The following is a 20,527-nucleotide window of genomic DNA, read 5'->3' on the forward strand; positions in this document are numbered from 1 at the left end:
TTTGTTTGAGACAGAGTCTCACTATGTCACCCTTGGTAGAGTGCTATGGCATCACAGCTCACAGCAACCTCAAACTCTTGGGCTTAAGTGATTCTCTTGCCTCAGCCTCCGAGTGGCTGGGACTACATTTTTGTTGCCAGTATAGGTGCCTGCCACATTGCCCAGCTATTTTGTTGTTGTTGTTGTTGTTGTTGTCCTTGTTTTTAGCAGGCCTGTGCTGGGTTTGAACCCTCCAGCCCTGGTGTATGTGGCTGATGCCCTAACCACTGAGCTGTGCAGAATGATTTTTTTTTTTTTTTTGAGATAGAGCCTCAAGCTGTCCACCTGGGTAGAGTGCTGTGGCATCACAGCTCATAGTAACCTCAAACTCTTGGGCTTAAACGATTCTCTTGCCTCAGCCTCCCAAGTAACTGGGACTACAGGCAGTTGCCACAGCACTGGGATGTTTTTTGTTGCAGTTGTCATTGTTGTTTAGCTGGCCTGGGCTAGGTTTCAACCCTCCAGCCTTGGTGTATGTGGCTGACACCATAACCACTGTACTGCAGGTGCTGAACCATGTTGCTCATCTTTTTATTTCTTTACTAGTATTCTTTAGAGAAGTGTGTAAGTTTTAAATTTTGATGAAATTCAATTTATCAACTTTTTATTGAGGAATTGTGTTTTTGGTATTATATCTGAGAACTCTTTGCCCAACTTAGGGTCAAAAAAATTTCCTCAGTATTTTCTCCTGGAAGTTTAATAGTTTTAGCTTTCACATTTTGTATCTGTAGTCTGTTTTGAGTTAATTTTTGTGTATGGCAGTGTAATAGTTTAATTTCACTTTTTAGAAAGATAGATACCCAATTTTCCCAGCACCATTTGGTGAAAAATTTTTTTTTACCCTTTGAATTGCCTTTTTTGAGAGTCATTTGACCACAAATATAATGGAACTCTCAATTCTCTTATTGTTCTGTTTATCTATTCTCATGCTGATACCACACTATAATTGGTTACTGAAGCTTTACAGTAAGGTTTAAAATTGGGAAATATAAGTTTTTCGAAATTATTTTGACTATTCTAGTTGCTTTGCATATCTATATAAATTTTAGGATCAGTTTTGAATTTCTACAACAGAAAGCTTATTGGCATTTTGATAGGACTATATCTATTTTAAACAAATCATTTTGAGAGAGATACCATCTTAATAAAATTGCATCTCTTATTCTATGACCAGAGTCTAGTTGCCCATTCATTCAGTCTCAAAAAGATTTTGTAGTATAAAAGTCTAGCTTTTTTTTTTTTTTTTTAGACAGAGTCTCACTTTCTTGTCTCTGGTAGAGTGCCATGGCGTCATTGCTTACAGCAACCTCAGACTCCTGGGTTGAAGCGATTCTCTTGCCTCAGCCTCTCAGGTAGCTAGGACTACAGGCACCCACCATAATGCCTGGCTATTTTTAGAGACAGGGTCTTGCTCTTGCTCAGACTAGTCTGGAACTTGTGAGTTCAAGCAATCGGCCCACCTTGACCTCCCAGAGTGCTAGGATTACAGGTGTGAACCACTGTGCCCAACCTATTAGCATTTCTTTCTTTCTTTTTTTTCCCCCAACCTATTAGCATTTCTTTTACTGAAATTTTTAATGTATTTTATTCTTTCTTATGAATGAATTATTTTATTGATTTTATTTTAAGATTTTTTGCCAGTATATAGAAATACAGTTAGGCTTTACATATCAATCTTACGTCCTGTAACCTTGCTGTGCTCATTTATTTGTTTTGTGTGTGTGTGTAATGTGTGTGTATAGGGGTGCATGTGTATATATTATTCCTCAGGATTTCTATATACAGAATCATGTCAACTGATAACAAAGACAGTGTACTTCATCCTCTTCAAAATGAATACCTTTAATTTCTTTTTGTACCTATTGTACTGGCTTAAACTTTTCAGTACAGTGTTGTAAAATGGTAAAAGCAGGTATCTTTGCCTTATCCTTGATATTAAAGGAAAAGCATTAAGCATGATGTTAACTCTGGAATTTTTATTATCATCATCATCATTATTATTTTTAGAGACAGAGTTTCACTTTATTGCCCTTGGTAGAGTGCTGTGGCATCACAGCTCACAGCATCCTCCAACTCCTGGGCTTAGGTAGTTCTCTTGCCTCAGCCCCCCGAGTAGCTGGAACTATAGGTGCCCGCCACAACGTACAGCTATTTTTTTGTTGCAGTTTGGCCCAGCCCAGGTTCAAACCTGACACCTTCCATATATGAGGCTGATGCCCTAACTGAGCCACAGGCACTGCCCTACGTCTCAAATTTTTAAAGATGCTCTTTTATCTATTTGAGGACATACTCTTCTATTGCTAGTTTTTTGAGAGGCTTTTTAAAAAATCCCAAATGGGTATTAGATTTTGTTAGTTGTTTTTCTGCATCCATTAAGATGATGTGGTTTTTGTCTTTATATTATTAATGTGGTATATAACATGAATTGATTTTTTAATGTTAAACCAACTTTGCATTCCTGTGATCAATGCCACTTAATTATAATGTATAATTCTGTTTATATATTACTGGATTCAGTTTGGTGATACTTTAAGAATTTTTGTGTCTGTGTTTATAAAATCTGTGCTGTTATGTAGTTTTCTATTCTTGAGAAATTTTTGTCATGATTGTTATCTAAGTAATATAGGCATCATCGAATTAGTTGGGCAGTAAATATTCTTTTCCCATTTATTTTCTGAAAGGGTTTGTGAAGGATATGTATTATTCCTTTAAGTGTCTGACAAAATTAACCAATAAGGCCATCTAAATCTGTGCTTTTCTTTGAGGCATGAATTTTAATAAGTAACTCCTTAAAAATTATTGAGATTTTCTGTTTCTTCACCAGTTTTAATAGTTTGATATTTTCAGGATTTTTTTCATTTAATATAAATTATGTAATTTATTAGCAATATAATTATCCTTTTAATTTATTAGCAATATAATTATCCTTGTAATTTCTTAAATCTTGTAATATTAATAAATTATGTAATTTATTAGCAATATAATTATCCTTGTAATTTCTTTAGAGTCAGTAGTGATGTGTCTTCTTTTTCATTTCTGATTTTGGTAATTGTATCTTTTTTCTTTTTTAATCTAGCTGAAGGTTTGGGGAGTTTGTTGATATTTTCAAAAAACCAACTTTGGGTTTCACTGATTTTTTTTCCTGATTATTTTTCTGTATTCCAGTCCAGTAGCTAATTAATCTTTGTTAGATCCAATCTTTATTTTTTTCTTTTCTTCTGCTTGCTGTGAACTTAATTTACTCCTCTTATCCTAATTTCTTAGCATGAAAGTTTGTGTTATTGGAGACCTTTTTTTGTTCTCTACATAAATTTTATAGTTATAAATTTCCCTCAACACACTGCTCTAGCTGAATCCCATAAATTTGTTGTGTTTTTATTTTTATACAGTTTCAAATATTTTCTCATTTTTCATTTGATTTCTTCTTTTTAAAAAAAATTTTTGAGACGGATTCTCACTTTGTCACCCTCGGTAGAGTGCGATGGCATCATAGCTGACAGCAACCTCAAACTCTTGGGCTCAACTTATTCTCTTATATCAGCCTCCAAGTAGCTGGGACTATGGGTGTCCACCACAACACCCGGCTAATTTTAGAGGTGAGGTCTTAGCCTGGTCTTGAACCTGTGAGCTCAGGCAATCCACCCGCCTTGGCCTCCCAGAGTGTTAGGATTATGGGCATGAGCCACTGTGCCTAGGCCCTGATTTCTTCTTAACCCATGGATTATTTAGTAGTGTGTTGTTTACTCTCCAGACATTTAGGGATTCATTTGACTTGTTTTCAGTGGTTGTTTTGTAATTTTATTCATTTGTGGTTGGAGATCATGCTTTGTATGATTTCTGTCATTTAAAATGTGTTGAGACTTGTTTTATAACTTAGCAGTGAATCTGTCTTTAGAAATGGCTTATTTCTTACTGGAAAAGAATGTATAATTTACAGTCATTGGGTTGAATGTTTTACATAATCACTTTGATTGAATTGGTTGATTATGTTGTTTGGTCTTCTCTATCCCTGATGATTTTCTTTATATTTTTATCAGTTATTGGGTGGCTGTAGATATCAGTTGTTATCATTCAACAATCTAGTTCTTTCTTTTTTGTCAAGTTTGCTTTGTACATTTTGTGGTTCTGTTGTTAAGTGTGAATATGTTTATCATTGTTACATTTTTCTGGGATTTTGACCTCTTTATCATGAAATTTCTCTCCTTGTTGTATAATATTTTTATCTTAAGTTCTGTATTATCTGCTATTAATATAGCCATTCCTGATCTTTTATGGTTACTCTTTGTATGGCATATCTTTTCCCATCATTTTTTTCTTTCTTAAGAGATGGGATCTTGAGGTATCACCCAAGCTGGAGTACAGTAGCACAGTCATAGCTAACAATAACATTGAATTCCTGGGCTCAAACAGTTCTCCACCTCAGCCTCCCAAGTAGCTAGAACTGCAGGCATGCACCACCATGCCTCACTAGTTTGTTTGTTTGTTTGTTTTTTTAATATAAATATGGTCTTACTGTATTGCCCAGGTTCCCTCTAAACTCCTGGCCTTAAGTGATCCTCCTGCCTCAGACTCCCAAAGTGCTGGGATTATAGGCATGAGCCACCATGCCCAGCCTATCCTTTTCCATCTTTAAGTTTCATCCTTTTTATCTCTTTGAATCTAAAATATGTCTCTTTTAGACAGCATATATTTAGATCTTGCTCTTTTTTAGCCCATCTAATAATATCTGTCTTTTGGTTGGGATGTTTATACTGTTCACATTTAACATAATTGTTGATATTTTTGATACTTTGCTTTTTGTTCTGTGTAAGTCTCCTATCATATTTGTTCTCCTCTTCCTCTTTGATTTCTTTTATTAAATACATATTTTTAGCATATCATTTTAATACCTTCGTCACTATTTTAACTTTTTGATCGAGCAATTCCACTATTGGGTATCTGTCCAAAGGAGAAGTAGTTATTATATCAAAAAGACCAAAAAGACGCCTGTACCCAAATATTTACCACAGTACAATTCACAGTGGTAAAGATATGGAATCCACCTAAGTGCTCAGCAGTTGGTGAGTGGTCAAAGAATATGTGGTGTATTTATACTATGGAGTACTAATCAGCCATAAAAAGGAATGAAATAGTGTTATCTGCAGCAACCTGGATGGACTGGAGAACCTTATCCTAAGTGCTGTATCTCAGGCATTGGAAAAATAAAATACCACATGTTCTCACTAATAAACAATGGGTACATATGGTCATGTAGGACATGAAGGACAGTGGAAACTGGGAGGAATGAGAGATAAAAACTTACCTGTTGGGGACAATGTACATTGTTCTGGTGACTGGCACGCTTATAGTGCTGACTTCAGCATTACACAGTTTGTCCATGTTACAAAAACACTTGTAACCCCGTAATATTTTGAAATAAAAATTATTTAAAAAATATATTCATCCAGTTTCTTTTTTTTTTTTTTTTTGAGACGGAGCCTCAAGCTATCCCCCTGGGTAGAGTGCCATGGCATCACGCTCACAGCAACCTCCAACTCCTGGGCTCAAGCGAGTCTCCTGCCTCAGCCTCCCAAGTAGCTGGGACCACAGGCACCCGCCACAATGCCCGGCCATTTTTATTTTTTTTTTTTGGTTGCAGCTGTCATTGTTGTTTGGCGGGCCCGGGTTGGGGATTCGAACCGCCACCTTAGGTATATGTGGCTGGCGCCTTAGCCGCTTGAGCCACAGGCGCCGAGCCCATCCAGTTTCTTAAAGAAGTTTTTTGTTAGTTGTTGCTCTAGGGATTATAATATGCATTTTTGTTCACCATAATCTACTTCAGTAAAATATAAAATCTTTATTCCAATGTGGTTCTATGCTCTTCTCCCTCCCATTTGCTATTATTGGCATAAATATCACCTGTGTATGTGTTACAGCTTCAACATATAGTGTTATAATTAATTGCTTTATACAGTTTTATTTTAAAGTAGTTAAGAAAAAGAAATATGTATCTATAGAATCTTTTACATATCAACTTACGTATTTATCATTTCTATTGCTGTTTATTTTCCCCTGATAATTCATGTCACTGGAGTCAATCTTTTAGTCTATTATTTTAGTATTTTTGTAAAGGAAGTCTGTTAGCAATGAATTCTCTCTCCATCTTTGCTTATCTGGGAATGTCTGTTTTTGCCTTCGTTTTAGAGGATAATTTTGCTGGATATCGAATTCTTGTCTTTTCATTTTAGTACTTTTAATATGGCATTTTGCTATTTTATTCTGTCTTCTTTTGTTTCAGATGAAAAGTCAGCCATTAATTATATTGATATTTTCTCTGTACAGTGTAATGTGTAGTTTTTATCTTACTGCTGTCAAGATTTTCTCTTGTGCTTCCAACAATTTGACTATGGTGTGTCTATATGTGTGTCTTTTTGTATTCTGCTTGAAATTTGTTGTGACACATAGGTGCATAAATTAATGTTTTTCATGAAATTTGAGCAAATCTTCAGTTAGTATTTCTTCAAATATTTCTTTTGCACCTTTGTTTCTCACATTTTTCTTTCGGAAACTCTTAGCATAGAAATGTTGATACTCTTTGTCTTATTACATAGGTCTCCAAAGTACTATTTATTTTTCTTTCTTTTTTCCTAAATTTCCTCCACTCAGTTCACCTGCCTTCAAGTTTACTGGTTCTTTCACTGGCCAGCAAAAATCTGCTATTGAACTTTGCTGACAATTTTTTTTTTCCCTGGTCATTGGACTTTCCAAATCCAGAATATATGGTTTCTTTAAAGAATTCTGTCTCTTTTTTGGTACTGTTTCTTTGGGGAGGCATCATTGTTGTACTTCCCTTCAGTTCTTTAGGTATGATTTCTTTTTTTTCTTTGAACATATTAGGTGACCTAAAAGTTTTTGCCTATTAAGTCCAACATCTGGGCTTGCTCTGGGATAAATTCTGATGATTGTTCCCTGTATGGGCCCTACTTCATTGTTTCTTTATGTGTCTTATAATTTTTTTGTCAAAAACACTATGTTATAAATAATATAATATGGTAATGCTGGTATCCGATTTCCCCCTCCCTTAGCCCCAGGGTTTATGTTTGTTATTGTTGTTCTTATTCTTCCTTTAGTGACTTTTCTAGACTAATTCTGTTGGCTTCATATCACGTATAGCCACTGAAGGCTTTGCTTGATTAGTTGAGTCATTAGACAATGATTTGACAGAGTTCTTCTTAAACTAAAATGTCTCCCATCGTTTTTCCAAGGGGCACTATATATGTTGGAACATGCTTTTCATACCCCAGCAGTTTATAGCTCTACCTTAGTTTTCACTTCCTTCTTGCACAGAGCCTCGGAGTCAAGCTAAAGTGAGAGATTTGGTCTTTGTCAGGTCTTTGCTGGGCATTTGCTCATCTCTCCTGTGCACATAATCTTCAAGAGTCCCAGAAATACTTTGGAAATTTTCAAATCTCCCTAAGGACATCTCATTCCTCAGATTTTTCTTTTTGCTCTCTTTCTTTCTTTTTTTTTTTTTTTTTTTGGAGACAGAGTCACAGTGTGTAGCCCTTGGTAGAGTGCTGTGGTGTCACAGCTCACAGCAACATCAAACTCTTGGATTTAAGCAATTCTCCTGCCTCAGCCTCCCAAGTAGCTTCAACTACAGGCACCCACCACAATGCCTAGCTATTTTTTGGTTGCATTTGTCATTGTTGTTTTAGCAGGCCCAGGCTGGGCTCGAACCCTCCAGCTTTGGTGTATATGGCCTGTGCCCTACTCACTGAGCTACAGGCACTGAGCCCAGATTTTTCTTTTTAAGTTTTTTTTTTTTTTTAATTGTCTGAGCTCAGGCTCAGAATATTTATTCTTTTTTTTTTTTTTTTTTTTTCATTTGGAGATAAGAGTCTTAAGCTGTCTGGGTAGACCCTGGGTAGACTGCCGTGGTGTCATAGCGCACAGCAACCTCCAACTCTTGGGCTCAAGAGAGCCTCTTGCCTCAGTTTTTCCATTTTTAGTAGAGATAGGGACTTGCTTTTGCTCTGGCTGGTCTGGAGCCCATGAGTTCAGGCAATCCACCATCCTTGGCCTCCCAGATTGCTAGGATTACAGGCATGAGCCACCAGGCCCCCAGCCTCTTCAGTTTTCTGGCCAGCTTCTTATTTGTCCTTGCTAGCATTTCTGCTTCTGGCAGCTACATTATTAACCAGTTGCCACTGATATTTTTGGACAGACTCCCTGGGGACAAGGGTTTCCTCACTTAATGAGCTCTGAGTCAAGGGAAATAAAGATTAGCTTGTGAATGGGCTTTTCTAGGGAGCACCAGGCAGGTCAAATCATGACAGTTCTATGGGGATGAGACTTTCACTGCTAGGCTGCTGGAGTTCACAGCTGCTATGGTTCTAAGACCACAGGTTTTCCAGCCTGACATGGAACTGGGAAAAGGAGAATGGAAATTGGGAATAGTGTAAGTTAAAACCCAGAAATTTTGCCATTCTTACCAAGATTCAGCTATTTTCCTTGAAGAATCTTCACAGAATTATCACAAGTCCTTGATTAATTTTTAGCGTTCTAAAAAAGTGATTTTGACTCAGTTTTTGACAGTTGTACTCAATTGCTTTTTGGAGTAGTAAATTTTCAGAGATCTTTCATCTGTCATTCAGAAGTGCTTCTCAGTCCATTTTTGCCCTTAACTTCTTGTTTATTGCCTTTCTATTCGATATCTAAATAGTGCCCTACATATATGTATATATGTATATATTTATTGGCAGCCATGAAAGTCCATTCTTCGATTTCATTGAAAGCTGCTTGCGAAATAAACATGAAATGGTTATTTATGAAGCTGCTTCAGCTATTATCCATCTTCCTAATTGTACTGCAAGAGAATTGGCACCTGCTGTTTCAGGTTAGTTGTACATTTGATGGCTGACTTTTGTTTTATGTTTTTAAATTTTTGTTTTACATTTCATAGGCCTGCAGAACAGGTACTAAGAATAATTTTTGGACTTTAGCTCTGTACATACAGGCTTTGCATTCTGATACCTTATATGTAGCTTTAGTTCTTCTTTACTGTATTACTTGTGTTTTTGAATTTTCTATTTCCCCATATAAAACTTATAAAAACATTTTTACTTAGTAGACAAATAAGGTCTTCAGTTTTTCTTAATGATTGAAAAGCCCATTTGTTCTTCTAACTGTCACTATTTCTACCATTTAAATTCAAATATTAGTGAGTATCCCAATTCAGAAAATAAAGAGCAAACTTTGTCTCCTACTAATTTAGTTTTCATAACAAAACAAAAAAATGTACAAAAAATGCTTTTTCTACTTTTTGAGGATATATTTTTCACGTCAATCTTTGATGCTGTGATTATATTTCCTTATGCATATTTTGAATCTGATTCACTATGTACTATATTTTCAGCTATATGAAATATGAGGAATATTTATAGTGGCTTTTTTTTTTTTAAGTTCTTCAACTTTTCTGTAGTTCTCCTAAGCCAGCCTTGAGATACGCAGCTGTGAGGACCTTGAACAAGGTAGGTGTCCCTTTGCTAACTACTGACTCACATCAACAGCTGTATTTCATGCACATATATAGAGTGTGTATACATATTGTGTTTGATTGAGAAATATTAAATGTGAAGCATTTGGCTTTCTCTCCAAGATTAGTATATATGATTGATGAGCTTCATGTCTATGGGGAAGTGTCCATAGGAGTGGCTATTTTTATGATTATTTAGGTCAAAATTGCAACCTTCATTTCTGACTTCTAAGCATTGTATATACTGTTCAATATGCTCTCTGTTTGCCAGAAGTGGCTATTTCAATTTAAATTAATTAAAATTAAAAATTCAGTTCCTTGGTGATAATAGTTATACTTCTTGTTCTCATAACCATGTGATTAGTACCTATCATATTGGACAGTGCAGAGATTGAGCCATTTCTATCACTGAGGAAAGTTCTTTTGCACAGTGTAGTCTACAACAGCTCTGTCCACTGGAAACCCAGTGTGAGTCACATACATAATTTTACTTTATTTTATTTTTTATTATTTGGAATTCATAGGTTATACGGACTGCGTTTGTTAGGTAAAGTCCCTCTTATAATTGTGTTCACATATGTAATTTTAAATTTTACAGTTAACCACACTGAAAATTATTACAGTAAAAATAAATTTTGATAATATATTTTTTACCCTAATATACATAAAGCATCATTTTAACATGTAATCACTATTAAGAGATATTTTGACATAGTTCAAGTTTTTAACATCTAGTATATATTTTATATTTATAACCTATCTTAATTTGGATTAGCCACCTTTCAAATTCTGAGTAGTAACATTTGACTACTGGACAGTGTATGTCCAGAGGATACAATATGGAAATATAGTAAAATTTTTAAATAAAATTTTAGTGTAATGGCACACTTCTCATAAGGCACTACACGATCACAAATCAATTTTATGAATAGTTACAGAAGAGAGCAGCCATGGGAGGATGCATTGTAAAACAATTCACATTCTTGGGGGTAGGATACAACTATAGGATGGACTTTATCTAACAAATGCAATCAGTGTAACCTAATTCTTTGTACTCTAAATGAATCCCAAACAATAAAAAAATAAATAAATAAATAAATTTACAGATAGAAAAGAAAAGGAATTGAATGAAATAAAAATTATCCTGAACATTAAAAGAAGAAAAAAAACAATTCACATTGTATTTTATTTTATTTATTTATTTTTTGTGGGGGGCAGAGTCTTAAGCTGTCAGCCTGGGTAGAGTGCCATGGCGTCATCATAGCTCACTGCAACCTCCAACTCTTGGGGTCAAACAATCCTCTTGCCTCATCTTCTCTATTTTTAGAAGAGATGGGGTCTCTTGCTTAGGCTGGTCTCAAACTCATGAGCTCAAACAGTCCACCTGCCTCAGCCTCCCAGAGTGCTAGATTTACAGGTGTGAGCCACCGCTCCCAGCCCACATTGTATTTTAAAGAGTTGATATAGGTCCATAATCTTTCATCTGTAATCTTGGGGTCAGAGGCTGCATATGTCTCATAATTTACTTTTCTGCAAATTTAAAAAAGGTAATACGGTGTTAATCTTATGTACTAACCCCAGTAGGCCTAGAGCAACAACCCTTCTTAAGACACATTAATATTTTTATACAAAACATGAGACTAGACCTTTCTGAGATACAGTAAGTCTTAAGTAGTTGCATTTATATCTTGGGGGGTAATATTTTGCTGTTAAATGAATTTTGATGCCAATAACTTTGCTTTGCAGACTGTTTTCAGATTTTCGGAATTGTAGGTAAGAGATTCTATACCAACACTGGGATAGGCAGCGAGGTAGAACATCAACCAGAGTAGGGAAGCACAGAATGACAGACCTGCTTAAGTGACCATGGGTAATCTAATTTGGAGTTTACATGTTTAAACACACAGGTATTTTCTAAGTGATAAGTTCTTAATAGTATGTGCTGAACATTGTTTACCATACTAAATCCTGTTGTGAGAGATCCTAACATGTAGTAGAGCAAACATACATGGACACATGCACTATCAGGACAGACAGGCCAACTATAACAGAAAACAGACTGTGATAGAAGTCTAACAGAAGACAGTAGTACTGTGTTAGACTATGGGAATTAATCATTTATCAAAAGATACATCATACCTTAGCATTTGGAAACATTCTCCTTGAAACAGTTACTTTTAATTTGTACTAAACCCTTTGTATTGCCTTACCTTAATTAAATTGTAACTTCTGGCCTTGATCAAAAGCAATTTATTTTGATTTTTTTCTTGCCCTTCCACAAGGTGGCAATGAAGCACCCCTCTGCTGTTACTGCATGCAATCTGGATTTAGAAAACTTGATCACGGACTCAAACAGAAGCATTGCTACCCTAGCTATTACTACACTCCTCAAAACAGGAAGTGAGAGCAGTGTGGACAGGCTGATGAAGCAGATATCTTCTTTTGTGTCTGAAATCTCAGATGAGTTCAAGGTAAGAGTTTAAACATGATCACGTTTTCTCCCAGTCTGTGGCCCAGTCTGTTATTTACTTAACAGTGTTTTTTGAGGAGCAGGAGTTCTTTAATTTTTATGAAGTTCAATTCAACAGTTTTTTTCTGTCACAGTCATTGCTGTGCTTTATTTAAATAATTGTTAACTCCAAACAATAAAGATATTTTCATATGTTTTCTTCTAAATGCTTTATATTTTTAGTTTTACATTTTGGTCTATGATGTAGCTTGAATTAATGTTTGCATGGTAAATACATTGTTTTTCCATGTTATTCCAGTTATTCCAGCATAATTTGTTGGAAAGACTTTTCTTTTCCCATTGGAATGCTTTGGCATTTTCGTCTGAAAAGCAAATACCCATGTAATTGTAGGTATATTTCTGGGCCCCTTATCATGTTCCACTGGTCCTTTTGTTAATCCATTGCCAGTACAACACTATATTGATGAATGTAGCTTTATGGTACCTCTTAAATGTCAAGTAGTGTGGTCTTCCAACTTTTTCTTTTTTAATATTCCAGTTCCTTTGCATTACCAGATATAACTTAGAACCAGTTTATTAATTTCTGTAAAACAAAGCCTGCTAGGATTATGACTGGGATGATGTTGAATCTATAAATCAAAGTGAGGAGAACTAAAATATTAACCATATTCTTCCAATTCGTGAATATGCTGTATCTCTCCCTTTGTTTAGATCTTTAGTTGAGCAATATTTTGTAGTGTTTACTCTAAACATCTTGGAAATATTTTGTTGAATTTATATCTGAATATTTCATGCTTGCTGATACCACTTTACTAAAATTCATATTTTATTGTTGTTTACTGTTAGCATATAAAAAGATACTTAAAAAAACTTTTCTATATTAACTTGATATCCTGTGACTTTGCCGAATTCCCTTTTTGGGTCTAATAGTTGTTTTATGCATTCTTTGGGATTAGCTCTATAAATAATTATATTATCTGTGAATACAGATAGTTTTACTTCTTTATATCCAAATCTAAATGCCTTTCCTTTCTTTTTCTTGCCTTTTTAAAAAGAATACTTCTTGTATAGTATTGAATAGAACTGGAGAGAGTATGTCAGGTATGATAAAAGGAGCGATACATTTCAGTTATAAAAGTAGACAGATCTTATTGTTTTGTTCTTACTTAACCAAATAGTATAACTGGACCCTATTTACTTTTTACTTGGTATATCTAGACTTGAAAAAAAAATTTAGCCTATATATTTAAGTGGACATTTTGAAATCTTCAGAGAACCTCTCCTTGAGAGGTTATAAAGGTCAGTTTTGCAAACATTTGTAAAATACACTGGACTGATGGGGAAAGTGATTTTGCTAAGGGTAATATTTTAGAACCAGAATTGGCAAACTTTTTCTTTAAAGGGCCATAAAGTAAATATTTAAGATTGGTGTGGTGGCTCATGCCTATAATTCTAGCACTCTGGGAGGCCAAGGCAGGAGGATTGCTTGAGGTCAGGAATTTAAGATCAATCTGAGCGGCTTGGCGCGTGTAGCACAGTGGTTATGGTGCCAGCCACATACATTGAGGCTGGCGGGTTCAAACCTGGCCTGGGCCAGCTACATAACAATGACACCTGCAACAAAAAATAGCCAGGTATTGTAGTGGGCACCTGGGAGGCTGAGACAAGACGATCACTTGAGCCCAAGAATTCGAAGTTGCTGTGCACTGTGATGCCATAGTACTCTACCAAGGGCAACATAGTGAGACTCTATCTCAAAAAAAAAAAAAAAAGAAAGAAAGAAAGATCAACCTGAGCAACAGTGAGACCACATCTTTACTAAAAATAGAAAACATTAGGCAGGTATGGTGGCATATGCCTGTAGTCCCAGCTGTGTGAGAGACGGTTGCAGGAGGATCAGTTGAACTCAGGAGTTTGAGGTTGCAATGAGCTATCATGATGCCACAGCATTCTAATCAGGGTGACGGAGCAAAACCCTGTCTCAAAAAGAGAAAGAAGTTGAAAATCATCTTAGCTCTCAGGCTGCACAAAAAAACAGATACAGATAAGATCAGGCTAAAGTTTACTGACTTTAGTTTTAGAAAATTAAAAAGTCTATAGCACAAAAATAAATTGTTGGTGAATGTGAAGCAATGAAAACCTTTATATACCCCCCCATACAACTACTTCTGAAAGCAATATCAGCTAGTAAATTTGGAGATCTGTGTGTATTATTTCTTTTTTTAAATCTTGCAATTTCGTTTTTAAAATCAGGAGATCATTTCAGTCATACACATTAACTAAATTTTGTAAATGTCATGTTGAGTAGGTTGCCAAAGATTGCAATTGATTGTGATAATTACAGTACTAAAGAACTAAACTAAACAATGGAGATTGTATGAAGATATGTATATATGGTATGGTAAACTGAAGAAAAGCCAGAAAATGGTAGATATTCAGGAGTTATCATCTCAGGGAAGAAAGCAATGAAGCATATAGGACTTTCAGATAATAGAAATAATCTTTTAAAAAATTTGTATAGTAGGGTGGTGCTTGTGGCTCAAAGGGGTAGGGCACCAGCCCCATATGCCAGAGGTGGCAGGTTCAAACCCAGCCCTGGCCAAAAACTGCAAAAAAAAAAAAAAAAAAATTTGTATAGTAATGACACAGGCTTTTGTTTTTATAATCATTTGCTAAATATATACAAATAATAAAACGTATTAAATATGTCATAAGAAAAAAGTAAAAAAAAGAATAAAATCATTTTAAGTGGTTAAGCTAAACTTTTCTATAATTGGCAATATCTTTTCCTGTATCACCAGTTTGCCTGTTTTTTTTAACCCTACAAAATAAATCCTCACCAAATTGTGAAAAGCTAAGTATGCCATTGAATATTGTCTATGATTTTCTGTAATTTTAAAAATTCTTATTTTCTTTGTCTCACTGCATGGAATTTTATAATAGTGGGTTGTCAACACTATCAGTGTCACTGGATATGCTGCCGTTAGCCCTCTGCAGCGTTTTTCAAAATGTTTTCTCATTCTCTGGAGTCTTCTCAAGATAACTTCTGTGTAAATGTGCATGGTCATTTAAGAAGGACATAAAGAAATGAAATAGATATTGTTGGGAAGCAAGTTTGAGTAGTCAAGGAGGCATCCTAAAGTTGAAGTTACATCAACTATCTTTTTACCAAAAATTTACCAAAGTGGATCTATATAATTATTTGTAGATATTTACTGCTCCCTTCGATCCTTCAGTAAGAATGACTACTATTAAAGCTGCTCTTCTGCTTCTTTTTTGTTAGTTGAGGAAACTACAGCATTGAAAGATGACTGACATACCCAAAGTAACACAGTGAATTAGCAGTGGACTTGAGACCAAAATTCAGGGTTTCTAAGTTCAAATGCATTTCTCCCTAAGTGTAACATTGTGCTTCTTTCTCTCCTATTTAACATTTCTGTGTTTATATTCTTTTTTACAGAGGATCTGGTCAAAACTCCCCTCCTTCCCTTTTTTCATTATCTGCCTTTTTGGACATTTTTGAGTTCAGGTATTGATTATGTTAGTTAAGATAATGTTATTAAAACATTATAGAATTTCATCAGTTGGATATCTACATGGTAAAAATGTGAATCTTAACCCCTACTTCATATTATACACAGAAATCCATTCCAAGTGGATTGCAAATCTCAATTTGCAAAGAAAAACAATAAATGTTTTCTTAGAAAACATAGTAGAACATCATCATGATCTGGAATAAGAAAAATATTTTGAAAATAAGACACAAAGTAATTTTGATAAATTGGACCTGGTTAAGGAACTCCCATTTACCAAGAGACATGAAAAGGCAAGCCAAGCATGGGAAGTGTTTGCAGTACATATGAGCTGAGCCTTAAAATTTGAGACTTTATAAAGAATTCATACAGATGAAAAAGAAAACAACAAATAATAAAAAACATCCTAAGTCTAACAACAGACCCTCTGGAAAAAAAGATACACAGGTGCCCATGAATATACGAAAAATTTATAATCATTAAGGAAATACTTAAAACCATAATGGCAGTTACTCACCGGAAAAGCTGAAATGGAAAAGTTGGGAGTACCAAGTGTTGGTGAAGATATGGCTAACCAAAACTTTCATACACTGCAACGGGGAATTTAAGTTAGTACAGACTTTTGGAAAACTGTTTAGCAGTATCAGCGAAAACTGAACATAGGCATATCCTACAACCCAGCAATTGCAGTCCTTCAGTATATCCCGACAGAAATGCACATAGCTTACTGCATCCTCAGACTCCTAGACTCAAGCAGTCCACTTGCCTCAGCCTCCTGAGTAGCCAGGACCACAGGTGCATGCCACCATGCCCAGCTAATTTTTGTATTTTTTGTAGAGACAGGGTTGCAACTATGTTGCTTAGGCTAGTATAAATGTTTTTTAATCTGTTCTATCTTGTAACTAATTATTATTCATATATATGAATATTGTTGGTTTTGTATGTTAATTTTATATCCTGCTACCTTGCTGAAATATTGAGTTAGTTTTACTGATTCTCTGAATTTTCAGGTATACTATCTTTTGTCATCCAAAAATACAGTTTTGTGTCTTGTCTTTCTGCATTCCTGTTCCTCTAATTATTTTCTCTTCTCTAATTGCATTGGCTAATATCTCCAGAATAATATTAAATAAAAGTAGAGATAGTAGCATCCTGACATTATTTCTGACCTTAATGAGAATGCCTATCAGGGTTTCCTATTAAGTAATATGCTGGCATTAGCATTGAGATATATGTAATTGTGTTATGGAAGTATCTATCCTTTTTTCAAGAATTTTTATTAGGAAAGGGTTTTTGAGTTTATTAAAAACTTTCAGCATTTTGGATATAATCATAATTTTTCTCTGTTAATATGATGAATTCTGTTAATCAGTTTTCTAATACTGAACCATACTTACATTTCATCGTGGTGTGTTAATTATTTCATTAATGTAATATTAGTATTAGATTCTGTTAGCTAACATATTACTTAGATTTTCATATCAATACCTGTAAATGATTTCAGTCTTTACTTTTTCTTTCTGTGTATATATACCATCTTTACACTATTAGGTATAAGTATCATTACTTCATAGAAAACTTATGGACGTTTTCGTACATTTTCTATATCCATAGATTTGGGTTTATCTGATTGTTGGTAGTTCTTATTTCTCCATGAGTCTCTTTGCATTTCTGCACATCATACAGGTTAGACACTAACTACCCTTTGTTTCCTGCCATCCCAACTTTGTTCCCTTTGTATACACAAGATACCTTTGAGACTTAGAAGATAGAGATGTCTTCCTCTAAAGTTAAGGGCAGATTTCCTTACAGCCCTTGAAAATGCACACAGTACCCCCATGGGAACAAAGCAACCATGCTTACTGTCCAGTATAATGTTTTCCTTCAGAATAAAGGGAAGGGATGCTTACTGCCCATTGTAAAATACTCAGTTTCTCAAGGCTTTTATCTCGTAATGTAACCTCCTGTGGGTCAAGGCATTATCTGGCTCTCTTTGTACTGCCCTGTTGGTATTGGGTTCAAGAAACTGACCCCAAATGCTGATACTCTAGCTACTGCTATTGCACTGAGTAATTAACACATTTACTACTGCGTGAGTATTATTTAACTTATGCTAGTTTTGAGCCTAGCGCCTATGCGCATGGAAGTGTATAAAACTTCCATGTCTCTTGACCTAATAAAACACCATGGCCCAAAGGAAAAAAAAATTTTTCTAGTGTGACAGTCAGTGTGTTAATTGTCTTGTCTTCATCTCTAAGCCAGGAGTCTTATGTTTTCTAACAGTACCCATGAAATGTGGCAGATTAACTTGCTAATAGGGTAAAATCTCAAACCCTTCACATTCCTTGACACTGGTCTTTAATGTTATGGTAAAATTCCCCTAGAAACCATTTTGTGAAGTATTCCTTGATAACTTTCTCTATTTCTCCTATGGAAATCAATGTGTTCAAGCTTTTTGCCTTTACAGTTCACTTTAAAATGTGTATGTGATGGGCTCAGTGTCTGTAGTTCAGTGGTTGTGGCGCCAGCCACATGCACCAGGGCTGGCGTGTTTGAACCTGGCCCGGGCCAGCTAAACAACAGTGACGACTGCAAAAATATAAATAAATAAAAATAAAATAAAATATGTATATGCCTATTTGTTTGACACAGAGAGATGGGACGTCTTAAATGAACTCCATTTTGCATTGCTTTTTCCTTTGAGGTCTCTTTGCTTACTTTCACAAAAAACTATTATTGTCTTCTTAGCTTGTTATAAATAAGAGGGAAAGTATGCTTAGTAACTAAAGTTAGAAAGATGAATGTCCTTTCTGAGTTCGTTTCCTGCAAGCAGCCTTATATAGTGATAATAAAGGTGAATCTTCTGTTTGTTTTTCTACAGGTGGTGGTTGTACAGGCAATTAGTGCTCTATGTCAGAAATACCCTCGAAAGCACAGCGTCATGATGACTTTCCTCTCTAACATGCTCCGAGATGATGTAGGTAGACTACTTTTTAATCATACAAAGTTGCTTTTCTTTAAAGATTGCCATTGAATACCATTGTGTTTTAAGCTTTGACTTCTTATATCAGTATGTATGTAAGTCTGGTTCCTGTCTTAGTAATAACATGCCATTGCTTTGCTTTCCTACTTGGAGAAAAAAAACACTTGTTCTTTCATAAAGGACAGGAAATGAAATTTGAATATTATAAGCATGAGTCTTGAAGTACAAGCTTTTCTCCAAAAAGTGTCCTTAGAGTGAATGGCAGTTTTATCTTCTCTTTTGCCAGGGAGGCTTTGAATATAAGCGGGCCATTGTGGACTGCATCATCAGCATTGTGGAAGAGAACCCTGAGAGTAAAGAAGCAGGTCTAGCCCACCTTTGTGAATTCATTGAAGACTGTGAACACACTGTTCTGGCTACTAAGATTTTACACTTGTTGGGCAAAGAGGGCCCCAGAACACCTGTCCCCTCCAAGTATATCCGCTTTATTTTTAATAGGGTCGTCCTGGAGAACGAAGCTGTCAGAGCTGGTGAGTCTTGTAACTTTGATAGTGATGTATCAGAAGAACTGCTGATCTTTTGAAATATACAACTCAAAAGGGTGGTAATGAATTTGGAAAATGAAGTTGCAGGATCTGTTAGAATGGTAGAATCTCAGAGCATACTAGATAGAACTCAGGTGTATAGCTCTTTCTTTGTATTCCATTTCTGTCCTCATTTTTGCCTTAGGTTAGAGACAACCCTTGCCTTTCAGTATGATAGGAATACTGTGATGGCTCATTTGTTTTTTCAGTTATAGCCATACATACATGTATGACTGTAGAATTTGTAGTATGTGTGTCTATATATTTTTAAGTGACTCTTTCCTCTGTAATCTTTCTTGCCCTTTTGAGTATGAACAGGTCCAAATCTCTCCTGTTAAAAATGTAAATCTTCCTATTTAGCCTTCATCTCTCACTAACTGCTGACTTTACCTTTGTTCTCCTCTGAGATAAAGTAGCCATTTTTAACTGCCAGCATGAATTTATTTTCCATTTTCTCTTCAATGCAATATAATCTAGCTATCTCCTTAAAAATCCTCTGACACCATTTTTTAAAAATTACTTAAAAATTAATTGGGAAATCAAGTCAGAAATTAATTTTCTTTGTTTACCTCTTTGTCAGTTTGATGTACTGTTGACTTAAACACTTGAAAAAACCCTCTACCCTTGGTTTCCATAATAGTCTACATTTTTCCATCACTCCTCGCTCTGATTTATAGTTTCTTTTCCAAGAAAAATATTACTTCTCTATAGGGTTTTGTCTCCTCAATGTACACATTCTTCCTAGCTCTCAGAGGTCTACTGATAGGCTGTGATATTCCAGTCATATATTTTTTTTTTTTTTTTTGAGACAGAGCCTCAAGCTGTCCCCCTGGGTAGAGTGCCGTGGCATCACAGCTCACAGCAACCTCCAACTCCTGGGCTCAAGCGAGTCTCCTGCCTCCGCCTCCCAAGTAGCTGGGACCACAGGCGCCCGCCACAACACCCGGCTATTTTTTGGTTGCAGCTGTCATTGTTGTTTGGCGGGTCCGGGCTGGGGATTCGAACCCGCCACCTTAGGTGTACGTGGCTGGCGCCTTAGCCGGTTGAGCTATAGGTGCCGAGCCTCCAGTCATATTTCTTTCCTGACTTGTATGTCCCAACTACCTAAGGTACTTCACATTCAACCTGAAATTCAAACTAACCCAAAATGAAATCTTCACCTTTATCATCCACTCAGTTGTAAAGATAGAAACTTATTCTTTTCTTTTACACCTCCCATCTGTTCTTCAGTAAGGTACTGTCAGTTCTGCCTCCTTAATATCTCTTCAGTCTCTTATATTTTCAGGGGTACTGATTTAGGCTTTTATCCATTTCAGATTTCTAACTAGACTGTTTCTAGACTCATACATATCCAGTCTATACTCCACACTCTGCTAAAAAAAATGGTCTTTCAAATTGATG

The 20,527-nt window shown here is 35.6% G+C and overlaps 1 protein-coding gene across 3 annotated transcripts in view; it reads left to right on the top strand.

Moving 5' to 3' along the window:
• Positions 1-20,527, top strand: part of LOC100959858 (coatomer subunit gamma-2) — a 112,761-nt gene that overhangs the window by 85,614 nt on the left and 6,620 nt on the right. For all 3 annotated transcript variants that reach the window (XM_003791614.2, XM_023514223.1, XM_023514224.1), the window contains 5 exons: positions 8,784-8,917; positions 9,484-9,551; positions 11,839-12,027; positions 18,441-18,536; positions 18,829-19,072. In XM_003791614.2, coding sequence (XP_003791662.1) covers positions 8,784-8,917; positions 9,484-9,551; positions 11,839-12,027; positions 18,441-18,536; positions 18,829-19,072 — 731 coding nt within the window. The remainder of the gene's footprint in view (positions 1-8,783; positions 8,918-9,483; positions 9,552-11,838; positions 12,028-18,440; positions 18,537-18,828; positions 19,073-20,527) is intronic.

The sequence above is a fragment of the Otolemur garnettii genome, unplaced genomic scaffold (genome assembly GCF_000181295.1).
Source record: "Otolemur garnettii isolate 467f Iridium unplaced genomic scaffold, OtoGar3 scaffold00049, whole genome shotgun sequence".
Classification (NCBI taxonomy): domain Eukaryota; kingdom Metazoa; phylum Chordata; class Mammalia; order Primates; family Galagidae; genus Otolemur; species Otolemur garnettii.